General features: G+C 40.7%; 2 protein-coding genes across 3 annotated transcripts; one reads left to right on the forward strand and one right to left on the reverse strand.

Annotated features, from left to right (window-relative positions):
* Window positions 1-2,671: 2,671 nt before the first annotated feature.
* Window positions 2,672-6,873, forward strand: fam47e (family with sequence similarity 47 member E). Its single transcript, XM_085367179.1, has 3 exons — window positions 2,672-2,706; window positions 6,303-6,630; window positions 6,751-6,873. The coding sequence occupies exons 1-3, from the start codon at window positions 2,672-2,674 to the stop codon at window positions 6,871-6,873; spliced, it is 486 nt and encodes a 161-aa protein (XP_085223305.1).
* Window positions 6,874-8,763: 1,890 nt separating this feature from the next.
* LOC146621619 (uncharacterized) lies at window positions 8,764-22,201 on the reverse strand. Of its 2 annotated transcripts, none has more exons than XM_085368669.1 (22): window positions 22,069-22,201; window positions 21,929-21,986; window positions 19,985-20,124; window positions 19,540-19,667; window positions 19,245-19,354; window positions 18,862-19,165; window positions 18,717-18,769; window positions 18,361-18,471; window positions 18,143-18,224; window positions 17,863-17,985; window positions 15,090-15,335; window positions 14,715-14,951; window positions 14,205-14,373; window positions 12,788-12,940; window positions 12,326-12,438; window positions 11,950-12,108; window positions 10,606-10,698; window positions 10,283-10,410; window positions 9,773-9,931; window positions 9,423-9,473; window positions 9,167-9,228; window positions 8,764-8,879 (listed from the first exon to the last, which is right to left on the reverse strand). In XM_085368669.1, the coding sequence occupies exons 1-22, from the start codon at window positions 22,199-22,201 to the stop codon at window positions 8,764-8,766; spliced, it is 2,928 nt and encodes a 975-aa protein (XP_085224795.1). The 2 variants fall into 2 exon arrangements, with proteins under 2 accessions (XP_085224795.1, XP_085224794.1); XM_085368668.1 differs by having other exon boundaries at window positions 9,773-9,936; window positions 10,288-10,410; window positions 15,090-15,305; window positions 19,480-19,667.
* Window positions 22,202-22,243: the final 42 nt, after the last annotated feature.

The raw sequence follows: 22,243 nt of genomic DNA on the forward strand, positions 1-22,243 counted from the left end.
TTTTCTGAGGATTCTCAGAAAGTGGAGACGCTGTTGGGCCTTCTTTAAGACCGCAGAGGTGTTAGAGCTCCATTGGAGGTCTGTGTCTATGTGCACACCCAGAAACTTGAAACTGGAGACCTTTTCCACGCACTCCCCGTTGATGCTGACAGGCTGCAGCTCGGACTTCCTCCTTCTGAAGTCAACTACCAGTTCTTTTGTTTTGGTGGTATTGAGGTCCAGGTTGTTGTCTGCACACCAATCTGACAGCCTCTGAACTTCAGCTCTGTATGCAGTCTCATCTCCCCCTGAGATGAGCCCCACCACAGTGGTATCATCTGCAAACTTGATGACTGTGTTGTCTGGGTGGGAACTAACACAGTCATGTGTGTACAGAGTCTCTGATCCAGCGGCAGAGACTTCCTCTCAGACCGTGGACAGAGAGTTAGAGTGGGGCCTCATCTTTCCTCAGCCCTCAGCCTCAACACCGGCTCTCCACAAGGCTGTGTACTGAGTCCCCTACTGTACACTCTGTACACACATGACTGTGTTAGTTCCCACCCAGACAACACAGTCATAAGCACGAAGGAAGAGGACACTCTGACCTGACACTTGACCTTTGCAGTCCACTGAATGCCACTCAATCTGACTGATGTATGCAGAAAAAGCTTTTAGGACACCTTCTGGGTGGAGCAGAGTTGCAAAAGTGAAACTTTACCTACGGCTATAACTCTAGGCATAAGATGTTTATGACCAACCACTTACTGATCAGTGTTGCTGCTGATGCATCGTGTCTAAAGTGACAAACAACCCATTCACAGTCTGTATCAGCTCCAACACTGGTCTTACTGAACGCTATACTTGCTGACATTTAAATTCCAGCACAGTTTTTAAATGCTAAGAATTTGTTCCAGTCTAGTGGTTGCCTTTTCCATCAGCTGATGGTACATAGCTCCAGCCAAAAGGTCTATGGAGAAGTACTTGCTTTCAGCACCAAATTTAATTTAGTATGAGCACACCAGGTGCTGCTCCATCAGCAAAGGGGCCATGTACTGTATGCACCTGTGTACATTTTAACATAGGCAGGTTTCTGGTGTCACTGTCACATGGCTGCATTCAAGCGGACTGTGTTGCTGGCAAAGAAAACTGAAACTGCGCATTAGACAGTTCACTGACTGCATTTGAACAGCTTACTAACTCAGTTTGTTTCTATAAATAGGGATCATCAGAGCTCAAAGAGGGGAAACAGAAGTCTCTCTGTCCCAGCAGTCTTTTCCCTGATGTTTAAACAGCAGGAGAGTCCGGGGACCTAAACTGGAGCTAATTAGCTAATTCATGAGGCCTGAAGGGAGCAACATGTGATTTAATGCAGTCGGCAGCAACAGCCATGTTTCTAAACAACAGGTTTTGTCATTCATTTCTATACAATCTGAACAATTTCTCACATTAGCAGAAAAATATGGAAAGTATGCTTTAAGAGTCAAGTACAAATGTATCCTGGGAAACACAGAAGGATTTTAGGCAACTTATCTCTACTGGAGATGTGTGTTGTATCTAAAGATATGTTTGACTTTGTAGTTGCAGTAGCACATATGAAAACAACATCTACTGATCCACACTGAGGGGACATAGGTTTGTTTTAAATCAACACCTTTGATTAGGCATGGCTTGTTACACACCCACATTATGTTGATATGTAGATTAGTTACACTGGCATTCTTACTGGGACAAGTGGCATTTCTTTTTCTGAATAAGGCAGCGACTTGGCTTATAAGATGTCAGTGCAAACTGAAGACAATGGTGAAGAGGACTGTCAATCAGTGAACAATGACAGCTGCTTTTTTTTTTTTATCGAGTTTGTACGTGAAAAGCTTGATTCACATGTGTATGTCGACCCAAACATAACGAGCATGACGACTACTACTTTCTTAATGTTAGGAAACTGGTGGGTGTTGACATCAGTCCAAAACTCGTCAGTGGAAGGGCTCACCGCAAAGCCCCCCACTGTTACAACACCACGAGTCCATGTAACCGACCAGAAAGCTTCTCTTTCAACTTCGCTATGAAATCAGTCATCACATCCACGACTTGGGCCGGTGATGAGATGCATTTGCGGAGTGTCGGAAAATGCACCCTCTGCTCAACTCAGTCGAAAAGAAGGTTAAGCTTGACTTTAGATGTACACAGTGTTAATGACAGTTTTGGCTCTGTAGTAAAACATTTAGGTTATTCAGTTATTATTTCTGTCGTACAGAAAGCAGACATTGGCCATAAAGCTGTTGTCCAGAATGTGATTCAAGTGTTTCTGATTTTTATCTTTTTTTTGCCTGCTACTGGGGAACAAAGTTGTGATCTCCTCCCTTTGAACACCGCAACACGCTCACTGCAAATTAAACACATAGGTTGGGTATTTGGATTTGGCGGTAAAATAAACAAATACTCGTCGGTACTTGTTTGCTGTACACCTTAAATGTGACACAGCGGAGACATAATGAAAGCAAAAGTTATTTTAACCTGGGTTCCTTTCATATGAAAATTAGCAGTTTTAGCAAATTAACTAGAGTTTTTGCGGCTTCCGCTGTTACCATAGTTACTGAGTAACAAACCGCCGTCGAACGTCACGAGTCAGCAAACGTAACGCTTGTTTTTCGTGGGGTTTTCCAAAACTCATTAACAGATAATATTTACGAAGATGGAGTCTAAAACCAAACAACCAGTTTTTCCTTGGTAAGTCACTTAATTTTTTTTTTTTACTGTACTTTTTCTTTTATTTACAAGAAAATATTTGCATTCGCCCTTTTTAACCACTGCTAAGAGAAGTGTCATTGCACTGTCTAAAAAGATGTACTTGTAATGTAATAGTGTTAACTAATGTTACTTGTAAATAGAAATCGAACTAATACATAACATCCCCTTTCAGACTGCTTTATTTCTGGCAAACAGCAATAAATGCATTTACTCATCTACAAGTAAAATTATTTCAGCTTTATGCTAATGTTGTATTGCAGTGCAGCAGGCCTGCATGCTCCAGTTAATTTATATGCTGAGTAACCTTATGCGTATAAAACACCGTATAAGTAACATAAGGGCTTATCTAATGAATTTAACTCCATCTCACATAGGTTCAACAATAAAATATAATATTATAAAATGGCTACAATAGGACAGTTACATAAAATACTAATTTCCTACTCATATTTTGCTTCTACGCTTGAGGGACAATTTGCTTCAAAGAGCATTTTTCCTAGTTGTATTATTGGCAGTATTTTATGTGTGCATTTCTAATACCTATTTCATTTTTACTTTTCAGACCATTGCACTGGTTTAACCTCCTAATTTCTCTTTGCTATTTGGGTTGATTGGGACCTGATGAATGTAAAAACAAAGAATTACCAGATTCTTTTTTAACCTGATTTTTGTATCTGAGAAAAATTTGATCCACATATGAGGACATTCGTTTTAAATTTTGATAGAACAGTAGCAGTATACGGTCCTTGTAAGTGGATATCAGGTCCTTGTAGAGCAAAATTTAGTATTTTGGTCTAGACAACCCAAAATATGATGTCCACATATTGTTCACCATCACTGATGCTGCCTCTTAGACCTACTTCCTGTGTTTGCCCACCTAACCTGAACAAGTATGAGGGCAGGGATGAGGAGACTTGAGAAATACATAGAATTCAGATGAGGAAGAGGAAAAGGGAGAGGCAGGACTAGAGAAGACAAACATGGTACTCTACATCACCGCACACATGGAAAGAGTGCTATTTAAAATTGTCACTGAGCTGCTTTATTTATATCTTTATTTATATTCTAAAGGATGAGAGATGTGCATGTAAGTGGGGGGGGGGGGGGGGGGGGGGGGGGGGTTGATGTATGCCATTATGCTGCTGAGAGAGAGGCGACACAGCTGGACGCTTTACCCTGGTTAAGAATTTCAATATCTCTGAGATTGAGAACACAGTACAGAATAAATAATAAGACAACACCAGTCTGCAGGTAATCTAAGGGAACTAGAGAAACACAAATAACAAAATATAATGCCACTGTTCTTAAGCGGGTAAAAGGATTAAATGCTGGCATGCCACAAGAATTAATAAATAAACAATAACATTTTTTCAAGTTAGATAGAGAGTGCTTGAAAAGTTTGCTGGCTATGTCCCAAAATAAGATTTTTAATCCCCAACAAGATATACTAACACCGTCTTTGTTGATAGATTTTCGCATATATTGTCTCTGTAGACATCATGCAAATGTTATGGCACATTAACTCGGACACTCCTCACCTGAATTTTTCATAAAGATCTGAACAACCAAGGAGACTCTTAGTTAACAAAGGTGATGAATACAGTTGTCATACAACTAATAATACCCTTGGAAAGCTTATAAAGGTCACACTACCAGAAGTAAACATTGCTTTCTTTGCAGACTGTAGCATAATATATCTGAAACTGGTAAAAGTCATACACCAGACTACTCCAATTTCCCTCAGTAAGAATCTGAAACTTGAACTTGCTTTAAACTGCGCTATGCTACAAAATATGATATTGCTACTGCCAAAAGTTTGGAAAGACAGATAAGGGTGTTCATGTAGGAGAATGTTTTTGCAGTATCAAAAAGTCTAAACACAAGAACATTTTGTTGAATTCCATTCCAGCAAATAATAATAATAATTAAATAAATAAATAAACTATCAAGCCTTTTTAAAAAATAAACCATTTTATCATTTGAGCAGATAAAGAAGGACATGGGAGTTAGTACAGACTACATAAGTGTCTAGCTGGCAGAGGTAAATATAAAGACAACTCAGAGAACAGAGTGCAAGTATGTGAAGCAGAAGCATGTTACCTTTTCAAATACACAAAAAGTGTCTGCTTACATGATGAGACACTTTAATTAAAAAAAATAAAAGTTTCATTCCTGAAGGACCAGGCTCCATGACATATTAAAGACTTCACATTACCAAACTTTAGAAAAGCTCCTAAAAGTAGAATGGGAGGCAGAGCCTTCACTTGCCACGCTCCTTTCCTGTGGAACGAGCTATCTGTCTATGATCAGGAGACAGACGTTACCTACTTTTAGTTTTTGTTTTAAAGCTTATAGGTAGGGCTAGATTAAGTGAGTCTGAACCATGCCTTAGTTAGGCTTCTATACAGTCAGGCTGCTGGGAGATTTCCCACGATGCACTGCATGTCTTTTATTCTCCACTCCCACTACAGCATTCTCTCATAAACTATGAGAGTGTTTTATACATTGTGTCTTTCCATTCACTTCCTCCTTCTGCTTGATGTTTCTTCCTGTTAAAAAGAGCATCTTCCTCTCCACCATCACTTCCTGATTTCCTATTTTTTGTATGTTTGTCACACAAAAATGTTTCAAATTATCCAAAATATTTAAATATTAGACAAAGACAACACAAGTACCGTAATTAAAATATTCAATTTCTGAATGACAGTATTAAGGGAGAAAACAATATCTAAACCTACATGCCCCCCAAATCTAGTAACTGGTTGGGCCAACTTAGCAGCAACAACTGTGAAAGAGTCTTTTTCAGCACTGAGAAGGAATTTTGGCCCACTTATCTCTGCAGAATTGTTGTAATTCAGCCATGATGGAGGGTTTTCAAGCATGAACCGCCTTTTTAAGGTCATGCCACAGTATCTCAGTTGCATTCAGGTCAGGACTTTGACTTTAATTTCTCTTTGCTATTTGGGCTGACTGGGACCTGATGAATATAAAAACAAAGAGTTACGCGATTTTTATTTTTTTTTACCTGATTTTTGTTTCTGAGAAAAATAAGATCCACATATGAGGACATTCGCTTTAAATTTCGATAGGACATTGGCAGTATAATGTCCTTGTAAGTGGATATCAGGCCCTTGTAGAGCAAAATTTAGTATTTTGTTCTAGACAACCCAAAATGTGATGTCCACCTATGTGGACACCAGGTCATAGGAGGTTAATGATAAACACCGCGATTTAGAAACTGCATTTTGTGTTTACTTGTGCTATCTTTGTCCAATATTTAAATTCTATGATTTGAAACATTTAATTGTGACAAACATACAAAAAAATAGGAAAGGGGCAAACACTTCTGTCACAACTGCTGTTGTGATATATATAAATTGCACATTTTCAACCTTCTTCTTAACAGAATATGAAAAACAGCTTCTAGAAAAATATCTGTGTTGTTCAGCAGGAAATGCACAATGAGTGTCTGCTTTGATATATCTGCTTTTGTTTCTCTGAACAACACAAATTCGCTTTTACTGGGTTGTATTCATGTTGTTTCACAAAGTTTTTACGTTTCTCTAAATCCCCAGGTACAGGGAAAGGTTGCAAGCAAAGTATCTTAAAGCCCCGGATAACAAGCTGTCATCTATCAGGTGTTGGCGTTTCACAAACACCAGTCTCTGCTCATCAGTGACACCTGGGGTCTACACAGGAGTCTCACCTCTTATTTTCCCGGGGACTCAAGAGCACAACTCCAGTCAAACGCCTAGAAAGAGCATCTCTAAAGAGCATGCCTGCTTCTCAAAGCAGATGATCCAGAAGCAGATTCGCAGTACGTATGTCGCTTCTGTAGAGGAAAAACTCAAGCAGCACCCTCTGGCTATGTACCCTCACTATAAGGATCACCTGACTCCTGAAGTAAGCTCCTCTATGCCAGAATGACATAGCTTCAGGTTAGGCAGATAAATGATGCCTGAATGAAGGCAAATACCTTCACACTGTGTTAAAACATATTTACATGGTCTTATTGTTCTCTAGTTATTTAATCGGGTGGTGGCTGTTTTGGACCCAGATTTGAGTGTGAGCAATACCTCTGCACTTCCTGCACCTTCAGAAGACCTCGCAGAGGAGGAGGTCAAAACAGGAAACAGCCAAACTTAAAATGTAGGTACACACGCAGCTTAGAAATACCTGGCTATTTTAGTAATGCCCAACATGACTTCTCTGCTTAAATGCAGAGAAGTCACGATGTCCAAAATCCAACTCCAAGAAACCCTTCTATATAATAAAAAAACACATATAAAGAGTATCAAGAGAGACCAGTTGGTCTCAGTAAAACTGAACACAATTAAGGACATCAAAGTATAGTTTTCAGGAGATAGTCTGCCTTCCTGGTAAAAGGTTTGTTATCTCAAACTTTTCAGTTTGAGATAACAAACTAACAAGAGAGCACATTACTGTTTCGCAGAAGTTACAAAATAACTATTATAATGACATGATACTTATGTTTGACTTTTGCAGGATGAATGCTTCTGATGGTGCTCCTCCTTCAAGTCTGTTTGCCACCAATTGTGCCCATTCAAGCACACAGCAACTTCTCAGGTTTTTGTATAAAATCCCAACCAGGAAGGCTATTCATATTTCCAAAGCAAGAACAAAATTCAGTACAGATCACAAATATAAGTGAAATATAAATTTTGATATCTTTTACTTGGGGAGGAAAAAAACAGTTACGTGCAAAAATAAACAAATTCAAGAGTCTGGCAACAGGTCCAAGTAGCTGAACTAAAATGTAAACAAGAGATAGAATGGGGACTTGGATCTGGCACAAATCTCAAGAAAACCCATCGTCCTTTCCCGTCTAACGTAACAAACAGCTGGTTTCATGGCAAGTAACACAAACCATCAAGAGTGAAGAGGATACAAAATATTTGGATTTAAAGACCTCTGTGTGGTAGGTCCACATCGTTTGTATATGGAAAAAGCTCAAGAGGATACAAAGGACAAGGGTGTTTAAGTATGACTTTATTTCTAAAGAATCTCCTTTTTTTGAAGAGTAAGATAAAGATCAATAACAAGAGGTGTGTATATTTGTTATCGTATAAAGGAAATATGGATAATTAAGTAGTGCTTATAAACAAAGGATGGCAGAAGATTTCCAGAGTCCCTAAAAGCAGCCGGAACTGTACTAGATGTACTGTATGGGCAGCATGTGTCCCAACTACTTGAATCACAGCTTTTATTGTAAATTTATTATAAATCTATGCTATGAATAAAATAATTATTAAGAGACTTCACATTTTTCAAGCACTTTATTTAAACATGATAATACAGCTGATTGTTTTTTCAAATCAATCAAATCAAATCAAATCACTTTTATTGTCACATCACATGTGGAGGTACACTGGTACAGTACATGTGAGTGAAATTCTTGTTTTTTCAAAACTTTCTGCTGTCAGAGTTCATTCTTGTGACCTTTGAAAAATGAGGCATCTGTAAGACAAAAAAGAAAAAAACATAAAGGTATGATATTTGACAGATTATGATCAATCAGAAACACAATGGAATGTTAAGCATGAGATGCTGTGAGATGCTAAAGGACAAGTGTAATAGCCTTTAACGCAGAACTGGATTTCAGCTGCTGTCACACCTAAAAGTCTTTTCATCTGTTACTGACTTACCTTTAACTACATGACTCTTCTTGTTGATGTTATTCAGCCTTTCCTACACATTCAAAGACTCTGAAATGGTTGCCTTGATCTCTCCAGTAAAAGAATAAACTATAAATGACTCAATCTGTACAAACAGTTGACTCATGTCATGATATCGATGTAGAGTGAACAATGCTTGTAACATGTTTTTTAAAACAATGTAACTGTAACTATCATCAACAGCAGGAAACAGTTTTCAAAGTAAAAGTGTTCAAATCAGTTTGGTTTGTTCCTGACTACTGTCTGAATGACCTCAGTTTTGCTCAGTTGTGATCATTAAGAACTTTAAGAACTTACTGATAAAAGAAGAGGGGTTCAGAAGCATTTTGACGTGTCTCTGTTAGTTGTTGGGGTCAGAGGTCAGGAGAGAGTGGACTGGTGACCTGCGACCCAGTGAGAGTAGCGGTGGTGAGGAAGTATCCCTCACTGCAGTCTCTGGTATTAATATAAAATTGCCTAAAAAGCAGAGTGTCTGTTACAGATTTAAACCAAATCTTATTTTATTAAACTGCTCTATCTTGCATTATCTAGAGTTATCTATTAAACTATCTATTAAATATTTTCTTGATGATTTTCTTGTTCAGTAACTTAAAAAAACCTGCGTATTTAACCAAACAACAACCAAGACCAATTAATAGTGACAAGAAACTGTTGCAGGTCTAAAATTAAATTAAAATAAAATAAATTAATGCTTAGTAATAAGAAATTAGATATATTAAATAAAAACTGCTTATGAAACTCACTCTGACTGAAGGACTTGATTATTTTCTCATCTGGTTCAGCTGTCTTCAGGAAACATAGCTCGCTGTACACAGTGTGTGTGCAAACAGAGATTCATTACATTGCTTTACAGGCCTGTAGCACACTGTAGGACCTTTCATGAGAGGTAACAGGTCACATGGCTATATGGTGGGATCATCTCACAGCCTTAGGGCAAGTCACACTCACAAAGTCATGCAAAATATTTAGAAAAACAAAAACAAGGGGCACTTTCCCTACCTGCTGAAGGTATTTCTCCTCAGTTTGTAGCCAGTATCGCAATGATCAGTTCTGCGTCACAGACAAAAGAAATATTACAATATGGGTAAAGTGAGATATAACAAGAGCGTATGAGAGTACAGCAGAAATTTGGGTACATACAAGCATTTGAATGATAAAAGGCAATTTTTTTACATTTTATATTACAACATAGACTTTGAAACTGTGTGGTCAGTGAAAGCACTCACCACGTAGGGCTCATCTATGATTTCTTGCTCACTTAGAAATATCACATGATTTCCATATGTGACCTAAGTCGGCCTAAGAATAAAGCTAATGCTTGGGGTGTGTGGGAACTGAGCCAGACGTACAATGCGGTTCTGTGTACTCTCTCTGGTGCAGACCTCCTCCTGTGGAAGCTGCTGCCAGTGGTGCTGTTATCGGTGTGTGGTCCAGGGTTCTCCAAAATCCCTCCTCTCAGGATTTTGTCAAGAGATCTGAGCTCACAAGTGGGGCTCTCCAGCTGCCTCCTTGACTTCAGCAGCCAAAAAGATGTGCATGACAATGTAAATGAAGTGATATTTGGTAATATATTTATTAAAATGTTCATTTTTAACAGTGAAATCAAAATATATGGGACAGTCTTCTTTTATCTGAATTAAATCAATAAAAACACATAAAACTGTCTCCGCAGTCCAACACAAATAGCATTTCAACCCTGTGTTGAAATTATTTACAGTCTGTTTTCTTTCCCAGCTCCAGGAATGCAATTCAAAGGCTGAGCAGATGTCTCGTGTCTGTACAGCCAAATAAAATGATTCACACAAGCACTTGACAGACTGAAAGCAGGAGGGATAGGCGAGATATAGGGAGTTTCTCACTGTACCTTGATCTTGGCGTTGAAGGCATGCTGGGAGGAAGGTGGAGCAGTGTGTGCAGATGGGATCAGGGAGTCCAGATCAGGTGGACACACTTTCAGAGCTGTGTGCAGATTTTGACCTTGGAGCTCCTACAGAAAACAAATGTGGTCATGTCTCCCACTGAAAGATGTGCAATATTTAAAAATTATAGCCTAGCCTAACACACAGCTGAGAACCTTAGCATTGAGCACTTATTGTGTTTTTTTCTATACACAGACATAGAATACAGCATATTCTTGATTATAAAAAAGCTCTGTCCTACTAATTATGTAGAACAGCTTTACCTTCAAGTGGAGGGCATGGTGGAGTTTTAAGCGGAAATATTCCTGCTCCCGCAGCTGGATAAAATCCTGACAGTTTGCAAAGCTCTCCGACATCTTTTGAAATACAAAAAGAAACTGCGGTCACACTGGGACACAAACAGAGATACAAGAGGACTGACAAAGTTCCTTTTTATACTTGTCTCTATAAAATTTTGAACTTTTAATTCAAAAGGAACACAATTATTCTTTGGGAAACAGGAAAGTATGATGCTACCAATTGTAGAATCTTTTAATTAATTTTTATTTAAAAAGGATAATGAACATTAACAGAAGCATGTGGGCCCATCATGTAAATGGGGAAGATTATGTACTGCTTCCATAAGAGTCAGCCAGGTGCTACTAATCAAAATGCACTGGATTTTCTAATCATCAGACTTGAACACCTGTATAAGACCAGAATTTTGGCAGCTTGGTCTGGTGCATTCAGCTGTTTAATTAACACAATGCCAAAATCGTCCCATGAATGGATACCCCAGCAACATCAGACTGCGCATTGCTCAGAGAATTAGGAAAAAACCCAAAAGCTACCTCTCCAACTCTACAGGCCAGTTAGCATGTTAAATGTTCCGGTGCATGACTATTGAAGAAAGCTGAACAAGTATGGCTTGCTTGGAAGGGTTTCCAGGAGAAAGCTTCCTCTCTCTCTAAAAAGAACAGGCTACACAGCTTAAGTGAAATCTGAACAAACCACAGGACCTCTAGAACGATGTTCTTCAAAGTCAAAGTGGAAACATTTGGCCATAATGCACAGCCACAAAACCAAACAGAGCATTATCAGCTTAAATACTTCATGCCAAGTCAAAGGGATGAAATGGGCTTGTTTTGCAGCCATGGGACCTGTAGTCATTAAGTCGACCATGAACTCCTCTGTATGTTAAAGTATTCTAAAATCAAATATGTGGTCATATATGTGTCAGCTGACGCTTGGCTGTAACTGTGTCACGGAACAGGACAATGATCACAAGCACAGCAGCAAATCTACATCAGGATGGCCGAAAAGAAAAGAATCAAGGTGTTAAAATGGTCCAGTAAAGTTCAGGCCATAATTAGAAGAGTAAATAGCATTTTATGATTTTATTAAACAGTGTCAGCAAAGGAAAAAAAAGCAAACAGGGGAAACTGTTAAAAAAGAAAACAGTTACCCCCTGAGGAGAAAGTGTATTTTAAAACATTTATTCTTCACCGCACACTGCTTACACTCAAACCTCTGCATGTTTCAGGCAGTCACCAACATATTCACGCTTCTAAAAATTGCAGGTGTCAAAAATTGTGTCATGACTAAAATGAAGTGTAAATGAATGCCACCTTGTGAAGGATTGCCTCCAGCTCACTGATCCTATCTGTTAACTGCTGATCTTTGGAGCGAAGCACCTCCAGCTCGTTAGCAAGTTGTCTCTTCTCCTCCCTGACGAAGGTTAGTTCCTGGAGCTGACGCTCGGTCTCCAAGTTCTGGCAGTCTTTCTCCTGGACAAGAAGAGAACATGGAGTAATGCCTATCTCACTTCAGATGAATGTGAAGAACTGGAAAAAGTATGAAAAATTAACTGCCAAAAAAGCAACAAAAAAACCCCAAAAAAAACAGTTGTATAGTGTTGCATATTTGAAGACTACTGATTAAGACATTTTGACTGCTATGTCATCAAGAGCTAACTTGTCAAAAGTTAACATGGTAAAAGCTCACGTGATGCAGCTTCTCCGCTTTCTCCTCCAGATGTTGAATTTTGCTCTGCATCAAGTCCACCTGCTCTCTCCTGCCAGTGATCTCCTTCTGCATGTCCAAGGCTACCTGGAGGCCTGAAGTGGAGTCAAACCATGGGACAGAAAGATGGCAACATAAATAATCACAGAGCTCTTCTTTAGGATGGATTACAGGGTAGGGAATTACAGATTACATCTCTCAGACTGAAATGAAGCACAGGAGGTCAGAAAGTGAATTGAATACATTTCACTAATATTAAATTTTTTGTTCTCTGAAATGCAAAATGTCTCTGTGATACTAAAGGTCGCTAACGTGAAAGTACTTCACTGTAATCTGTGCACCTGACCAAATATATATGAAAATCACAAGCAGTTCCTCAGAGTTTTATTTGTTCATGAAGACTTTTAATTAAGTTGCATTTTAAATTATAAACATTGATCAAACCATGTCTGTCAGCCCCTTTGAGGGTCCCCAAGGTGCTCTGGATCTGATCTAGCTCATCGTGGGCGTTCCTTATCTGACTCTGAAGATTCAGCACCACACCCTCATGCTCCTCGTTCTTACAGCTGTGCAGCCGTTGCAGCTCCTTGTGCTCCTCTGAAATCGTGCCCGGACAAACACGTGTTACGTCCAGAGAGAGAAATAGACGGTAACACATAAGCAAACACACACCACAACAGAAGGGCTTGGTTAACAGTGTAAACATACCAAACATAATTCTTTGATTTCTTAACACAGCAGGACAAGAAGATAATTTGATTAGACTAAAAGCCAGGAGAGCTAAAGTTTTTCAAGAAACGCCTCCATGGTCTACACAGTAATTCCTGGTAAATGGAAGGCTTGACTTCAGCAGTTTATTGATTAGAGGTATCAGACGACCCAAAGATGGATGCTTAGCTTATGTTATACAGGGTTTACACAGTGTTCTTACACTTAACAAAACGTTTTGCATTCTCCTGTCGTTGTTGTCCATTTGATAAGAAATAATGTGTTTTAAAATTGAGAAAATTAAGCTGTCTTCAGTGAGGGTCGTTGATATGTGCAGGAAAACCCTGAATACAGTAAAAATGTACTTTGCCAGCTTACTATTCTAGGCAGCACATTTCAGACATGTCTATATTAACCTGGACACTGATACTTAGGTTAGTACTGTAATGAGGGCAAGGGAACAAGGTCACCCTGGTAAAAGAGATTTAATTTCAACAGGAATTCCTCTTAAAATGAAAGATAAAAACAAACAAACACATAAATAACTATCCATGTCTCCACTCAGTAACAGAACAGAGTCAGGGTCTATCATTCAAGGTAATCAAGCACAAAACTTCAAACACTTCTCTGTGCTTACTATGAAGGTATTTTTGAGTGTTATCTAAATTAAATTCAATTTCATTGGTTAACACCTGAATGTAACTGTAATAACTTTAATCTATTTGCTGGCTTTTCCCAAAGAGAAGTTTTTAAACAGCTTTTTTTCTCCCTGGAAATCAGACTCTTACCAAGATTACAATGCTTTTGCTAAATTCTCCTCAAAGTCTGAGTGTCTGAGTGGAATGCCTCTCTTACAAAACCTAAAGCCTTTTTTAAGATATTCTATTGCATAGTGTGAGACAAACTGCATGTCACAGACAGTAAGGGTGTAAACAATTCTCCTAAACCACAATTTGGTTAATTACACAGTTTTCTTTAAAGGGAATGAATAACAAGAGAAATGGCAGATTTGTGTTAACCACAGATCACTTAAACATTACTGTCAACAGAATCATCATTAATCAGCTGAACAGCATCTTTAAACTTTCATCAGACTACGCTTTAACCAGTCACCTTATTTCACTGATTGTGAAACAGGGTACATTCAACTCACTAGTAAGGCTAACTAACTGCACACGTCGCAGTTCCAGCTGGGTGGTAAGCTGCTGTTTCTCCAGAGTCTCCTCCCGGATGCGCTGGCTCTGCTCAGCCACAGAGGCCTCGAGCTGTCGTCTCTCATGCTCTACAGCAGCCAGGTGGGACTTATGGCGATCTACCTCAGCCTTACCGGCAAATGGTAATAGAAAAAAGAGAAAAGGTGGCATTAGGACAGGGGTGGGCAACTCCAGGCCTTGAGGGCCGGTGTCCCTGCAGGTTTTAGATGTGTCCTTGAACCAACACAGCTGATTTAAATGGCTAAATTAGCTCCTCAACATGTCCTGAAGTTCTCCAGAGGCCTGGTAACAAACTAATCATGTGATTCAGGTGTGTTGACCCAAAGTGAGATCTAAAACCTGCAGGACACTGGCCCTCGGGGCCTGGAATTGCCCACCCCTGCATTAGGACATGTCAACAGGAAAAAAGAAAGGGAAAAATGTGTTTTGACCTAATACTTGCTTCTGACCCTTAGCTGCTGCATCTCCAGCTTGTGCTGGTTGAGCTGGTTGCTGAGGAGGCTGTTCTCCTGTTGAAGATCATCGATGGTGCAGCTTTGTTGGACTGTCATCTGGATGCTGCTCTCGATCTGGAACTTTAGAAGATCTATCGTCTTCTCTCTGTCACTCAGCTTCAGCTTCAATGTCTCTTGTTCTATCTGCAGGGTCTGGCACTGACTCTGAGCCTCTTTTAACCTGTTAAGATGCTAAAAAAATATTTAAGCCTGAATTCACTGAAAATGGTGATCTCTCCCCCCACAAAAAAATTTATAAAAAACATTAAAAATATTCTCTCTAAAGAAAAAAAAGCACCTGACACAAACACATTTTCTTAAGTGTATTACTTGATGAGTTTCTTGTTGCTTTAAGTGGAATTCTTTGTCTTTCTCCCACAGGAGTTCCTGGGATTTCCTTCCCTCGTGGTCCCTCTGCTCCAGCAGGGCCTCTAGGCGGGTTTTCTCCTCCCCAGCTTGGTGAAGCTGCTCCTTAGTCACCTTCAGCTGCCCTCGAAGGACCTTTAATCCCTCCTGGAGCTCACACTGCTGCTGGTCACAGCACCTCTGGATAAAGCAGGAAGCACAGTGAGTTGCCTGCACTGGAATGGGCAAAAATTATAATCTTTTGGAATTTTACACATTAAGGCAACCCTCTCTGAACGTTGAATCAGAATCAGAATCAGAATGGGGTTTATTGCCAAATGTTGAGCAGGTTTACAACATTAGGAAATTGCTGCGGTGCTTCAGTGCAAACATAGTGTCATAAATAGCACTTAAATAGACATGGAAAAAAATAAAAGTAGGGATAAGAATTAAAAGTGCTACGTGGAAAGATATGTGCATGAGATATACATGAGATATATACATGAGAATAAGAATTAAGAGTGCTACGTTGAAAGATATATACATGAGTGCAGGTGGTGATCAGTGCCAAACATGGAATGATGCAGTGAACAGAGCGTAGGGTCATGTGTTAGTGGTGGGAACAGTCATATGGTTATTGTTCATGTGTCCAACAGCAGAGGGGAAGAAACTGTTCTTATGGCGAGAGGTTCTGGTGCGAATGGACCGGAGCCTCCTGCCTGAGGGGAGCAGGTCAAACAGACTGTGTCCAGGGTGAGAAGGGTCAGCTGAGATCCGAGCTGCACGCCGCAATGTCCTGGAGGTGTACAGGTCCTGCAAAGATGGGAGTCTGCAGCCAATCACCTTCTCAGCAGAGCGCACAACACGCTGCAGTCTCTGTTTGTCCCTGATAGTGGCTCCAGCGTACCACACGGTGATGGAGGAGGTGAGGATGGACTCGATGATTGCGGTGTAGAACTGCATCATCGTCTGTGTTGGCAGGTTGAATTTCTTCAGCTGCCTCAGGAAGTACATCCTCTGCTGGGCTTTCTTGATGACGGAGGTGATGGTGGGCTCCCACTTCAGGTCCTGGGTGATGGTGGTACCCAGGAAGCGGAATGAGTCCACAGAGGTGATGGGGGTGTCAGTCAGGATGATGGGGGGGAGTGGAGCTGTGTGCTTCCTGAAGTCCACAATAATCTCCACTGTCTTCTGGGCATTCAGCACCAGGTTGTTGTGGCTGCACCAGGACACCAGACGTTCAACCTCCCTCCTGTAGGCAGACTCATCCCCGTCCGAGATGAGCCCAATAACGGTGGTGTCATCTGCAAACTTGATTAGATTGACAGACTGGTGGGTGGAGGTGCAGCAGTTGGTGTACAGGGAGAAGAGCAGAGGAGAAAGAACACAGCCCTGAGGGGAGCCGGTGCTGATGGTCCGGGAGTCCGAGACATTCTTTCCCAGCCTCACATGCTGCTTCCTGTCCGTCAGGAAGTCAGTGATCCACCGGCAGATGGGATCAGGCACATTCATCTGGGAAAGCTTGTCTCGGAGATGGTCTGGAAGGATGGTGTTGAAGGCAGAGCTGAAGTCCACAAACAGGATCCTGGCGTAGGTTCCTGGGGAGTCCAGATGCTGCAGGATGAAGTGTAGGGCCATGTTGATGGCGTCGTCTACAGACCTGTTGGCTCTATATGCAAACTGCAGGGGGTCCAGGAGGGGGGCCGTGAGGGTCCTGAGATGGGAGAGAACTAGGCGCTCAAAAGACTTCATGACCACAGATGTCAGAGCCACGGGTCTGTAGTCATTTAGTCCAGTGATCCTAGGTTTCTTGGGGACAGGGATTATGGTGGTGAGAACTGCTCCTTACATAGTAAGATTGTGAGTATAGTAAATCATGAGGCCAAAATTAACAGCAACCTTGTTGAATCCACATGGGCTAAATAGCCAACTGGAAATGACAACTACTGAGTCCAATTAGCTTTTGTGTCTTTAGATGGCATGTGGGAAAAAACTTTATTCGTTACACAACACTAATGCCAAGCGGGAGATAGCAGTTGCCCAGTGTATGACCAGTGTATGCCTAAATAGCTTGTTTGGGTGACTGAAAAAATCACCAGAGTTGTATAAAAAACACTGTATTTCCTTTCCTCAGCCTTTGGCAACACATTTTATTTATCAAATAACAGGAAAATACACAGACTTCGTTTAACTGAGGTAACACAGGCTCATTACCTCAATGATCATGCTTCCATCCTTAGCTAATGCCCAAAGGCTAACTTTAAGACAGAAAAAAACCCAGGTCTCTTGGATAGTGTTGTTGCTTTGTAATTTGCATGCCCAGTTACATTGTTTTTTACATATTGCCTCACAGCAACAATGAACTCCAGCCTTCTAGTGTTGGCATTACAGAAAGACCTGATCAGTCAGGATGTTCAAACTTCAGTTGCTATAAAGGAAATTGTTGCCCTATTGTATAGATGGCGGTGCAGTACATAAGAACAGTATGAAAATATTAGTTATTACAAGAGGGGTGGTACAGGCTCAGTTTATACTGCCTTAGTAACCTTAAAACCCATCCATTTATAAAAAGCCTCCTTCTGGTTTTGCTAATTGTCTTTGACCACTCCCACCTACAGCTAAAGAATTTTCACAAGCAGATTAAATAAATTACATAATTTTACCTAAACTTGACACAAAGTTTAATCCGGCATAACCACTGTACTTTAATACACCGACATAACAGTTTATGCACAGAAGCAAAACTGTGGTACCACACCTTATGTTGTTTAAGCTGAGAATGAAGTTCCATTGCCTGTTGCAATGATTTGTCTTTTTCTTGCTGCTGAGCACTCAAGAGCTGCGTCTGAGCCTCACTTAGCTGCTGCTCCAGACCACAAACCTACAACATGACAAAACACATTCACAAACCACATAAAAAAGACGCACATACTGGCCATTTACTGGTGCTGCTTCTCCACATCCAAGCAGCACAGTTCAGAGAAGCGAATTTATATGTGCCTTACTTAATAACTTCATCTTTTCAACATCATCTTTACCTTATCTTTAAGGCTGGAAAAGGTTGACTCCAATTCTCTGGCCTGATACTCGTGCAGTGAGGGCGGTCTCACGGTGAGTTTTCTGGGTATACAAATCATGAGTGAATACTTCTCATATTGTCTGACAGGTTTACAGTAATACAGAAACCAGCAGGGAGTTATCACTGCAAACTATCTGATGAATAATAAAAAGAAGACATTTTTTCACAGCCACTTACTTGAGCAATTCCACTTTGGCACACAAGTTGAAGCTGTTGTCTTTCGATGAGCTCAGTATATCAGTCAACATCGCCATCTCCTGGCCAAGAGTTGAAATGAGGTGTTCCAGTCTAAGTCGACACATTTTGCACAGGGTTTATTTACACGGTTAAGGTAGGGCACAGCAACTTTTTAAGTTTACTTTGTTTCTTTGATGTAAATTTGCTGCTTTACTTTGTACTTCGTGTGAGTGAATGGAAAATCTTTAGCTTTTGTACAACAGGTTTGACAAACCCAGCTCTAAGAATCTGTGATGGGCAGTTGTTGACATTCAGTAAATGACAGAATTCACTGATTAGTTAGGAAAATGATATACCTTTCTTGTTCAATTGCTCCACTGTATTCCTTGTTCCCCATCTGTTCTTCTGACTGATATGAAACAGAAATAAATAAATCATGAGAGTCATATTTTTTTTGCAAAATACACCCATTATTGTACTCTACTGAATGCTATCACTTACCAAAAAAGGCCTCCCCTGTAGCTTGTCATTGAGATCCACATTTGCCTTATTAGGAATAAATTGCTGCGTTTTGCGATTCTCATGTTTAGTGCTGGTAACTGAGTGCTCAGATTGTTTCCCATCCAATGTATGATACACCTCCTTTATGGTCTGCTCCAATGTTTCAACTTTCCTATTAAGCGCGACCGCCTCATTCTCCATCTCCTGCAGCTTCTTGTCCCTCGACCTTTTGAGTTTCTGAAGCTCTTCCAACAAGCACAGCATCTTTTCCATCTGATCAACGTGTTTCCTCGAATCCTTTAATCTATAAATCAAAAGATTTGTGGGTCAAAGTGATTCAGGCATTTTATTTTATATATGTAGAACTGTATCTGTGTTTTCACCTCAGGTCAGACAGGGCATCATTCTCCATCTGGACTTTATGCAGCTCAGTTTTCAGGTTTGTGATGGCTTTCTGAGGACAGCATGTTTCTTGTTCAGCTTGATTAACTGTCTGTGTTTGGGGAGATGAAACATAAAAGATACATAATGCAGAGAGTGCACTACCCTCCTCTGCTATTAACATCACACATGACCAAACTATTACATAAGATTTCATGGCTGCAATAAAATATGAACCTTGTTGAGCTGCAAGTCTGACAGCTGCTGAAGGCAGTCATCCATTGCATTTTCTAACACCTGCTTTCCAGGAGAGCTGATGTCCCTTTGGGCTACTTCCTGGTTTAAAATATCCAGACCAAAGACCAAAGGCTGAGTCACTGCCTGCTGGTGGGTTGGAAGAAAGGAGGAATCTCCAGGAGAGTCATCTGCCAAAACAGCAACAGATGTTTAAAACACTCAGAGCGTACACTGTCACTGTTAAGCTAGGGTGTTTGTTTATGTTGAATTCTTTCCCTTCATATCTGTGTATGCATGCTAGTTATTTGGATTTAAACATTTTCTGAGACCCAAATAGCTTAGAAGAATTTGAGCTTCAGTACTTCTGTGCCTTTAGTTTTCAGCCATTTTATTCTACTCTGGATTTTGTAAAACAATAATAAATAAGCCATTAGATAACACATTTCCCCCCCATCTTTCAAGTTAGAGCGGCATAAACAAGATGTGTGGAAACACTTGTACTTACAGATATGAGGTTTAATATCATGGCAGCTTTGTCCAGGTGACCTACAGCTGCCGCCAAATCTCTCCAGAACCACCTTAGTTGCATTTTCCACCTCTTCTTGTAGTCTCTGGGTTTCTTTGGTGCGGCGATCAAGCTCATCACTGTCAATACATAGAAGCTCAGGCTTAGACTAACTCATACAGTGAATTCAGTTCAGATTTGTTTACTAATGGTACCCACTGCAGCACAGCCTGATTTATTTTCTTTGATCAAAACAGAATGTTTTAAGCCTAATCGTTAAAGCTGTGAGGAAGACTGCCATGCATCAAAACCAGGACCTGGCTCCACAGGAGAGGATAGCTGAAGGCTCTGCCTCCCACTTTACTTAAAGCACAGTGAACCACAAGTAAGCCTGACAGGGCAGTCTTACAATGAAGTGCTCTGTTAGGATAATATGGTACTATGAGGTCTCTAAGATATTAAGATAAGATAAGATAAGATAAGATAACCTTTATTAGTCCCACACGTGGGAAATTTGTTTTGTCACAGCAGGAAGTGGACAGTGCAAAAGTTATGAGGCAAAAATTAGAATACAATAAGAATAAATACAGTACACAGCTGTACAGAATAGAATAAAATAAAATACTATATACAGTAGAATAAAATAAAATAAATATACAATAAGATAAAAATAGAATACAAATACAAATACTATATACAACTGAGTAAAAATACAACGATGACAGAAAGGATTATTGCACTTAGTATTATTGCATATGTATGGATGTGTGTGCTTGATCAGTTAAAGTCTTTATTATGGAGTCTGACAGCAGTGGGGAGGAAAGACCTGCGAAATCTCTCCGTCCCACACCGTGGGTGCCGCAGTCTCCCACTGAAGGAGCTGCTCAGTGCTGTCACAGTCTGCTGCATGGGGTGGGAGATGTTGTCCAACAGGGATGACAGCTTAGCCGCCGTTCTCCTGTCACTCACCACCTCCACTGGGTCCAGAGGGCATCCTAGAACAGAGCTGGCCCTTCGGATCACCCTGTTCAGTCTCTTCCTGTCCCCAGCAGAGATGCTGCCGCCCCAGCAGACCACACCATAAAAGATAGCAGAAGCCACAACAGAGTCATAGAATTTCTTCAGGAGTGGGCCCTCCACTCCAAACGACCTGAGTCTCCGCAGCAGGTACAGCCTGCTCTGCCCTTTCCTGTAGAGGGCGTCTGAGTTATGAGTCCAGTCCAGTCTATTGTTCAGATGAACACCAAGGTACCTGTAGCTGTCCACAGCCTCAATGTCCATACCTTGGATGTTCAGTGGTTGCAGTGGAGAATGCTTGTGCCTGCGGAAGTCTACCACCAGTTCCTTGGTTTTACTGGCGTTGATCTGGAGGTAGTTCAGCTGGCACCAGTCCACAAAGTCTTGGGTCAGACCTCTGTACTCCTTGTCGTCCCCATCAGTGATGAGGCCGACTATTGCAGAGTCATCAGAGAACTTCTGCAGGAAGCACTGGGTGGAATTGTGGGAGAAGTCTGCAGTGTAGATGGTGAAGAGGAACGGAGCCAGAACCGTTCCCTATTCAATTTTGGCTTCAACAGGGAGCCAACACGGGACAAATGCGATCTCTCTTTCCAGTCCCTGTTAATACTCTTGCTGCTGTGACTTGGATGACGATTTGATGATTTGGATGCTTTTTCAGGGAGCTTTTAGAACAGCCGGATTAATAGGAATTATAACAGTCCATCCAAGAGTGGCACATGCATGATCTACCTTTCAGTTCACTGTGAGACAGGACATTTTTAATCTTGACAATACAGTGCAATAGAGTGAAAGAAGCAAGTCTAAGTTCTTTTTTTTAATGTTTATCTTTCATTGGGTCTGTCCTTTAGCATCTTTGGGACAAAAAACGTAGTGCGCGTCATTTTTTCAGTGCAAAAGCTGTTAAGTTATGGTGAGGAACCTTACCTCAGCTCCTCCAGTGTCACACTGTTGAATCTCAACGGAAGAGGGCCATCATGGGGATCTGTAAAGTAAATAGGAACCGTCCAAGTTACTGAAACAAAGTTTAGCATACTAACAGGCAATACTTCGCTTATTTAGCTTACCAGCGGTTCCAGTTCCTGCCGCTGTTGCTGTTCTATCTTTCGCTGTGTAATGGTATCGTAAAACGTTAGTGCCACTATTGATGGAAAGCCTATAGCTCTGGGGCTCAGAGGGCTGGGACCCCGTGGAAGACATCTCATTTTTTTATGTCAAGTCATTGATTAAGACATTTACAAG

This window comes from Diplotaxodon limnothrissa, linkage group LG12, assembly GCF_057381915.1.
Source record: "Diplotaxodon limnothrissa isolate DT_005_m linkage group LG12, D_limnothrissa_male_GT1.1, whole genome shotgun sequence".
NCBI classification, from domain to species: Eukaryota; Metazoa; Chordata; class Actinopteri; order Cichliformes; family Cichlidae; genus Diplotaxodon; species Diplotaxodon limnothrissa.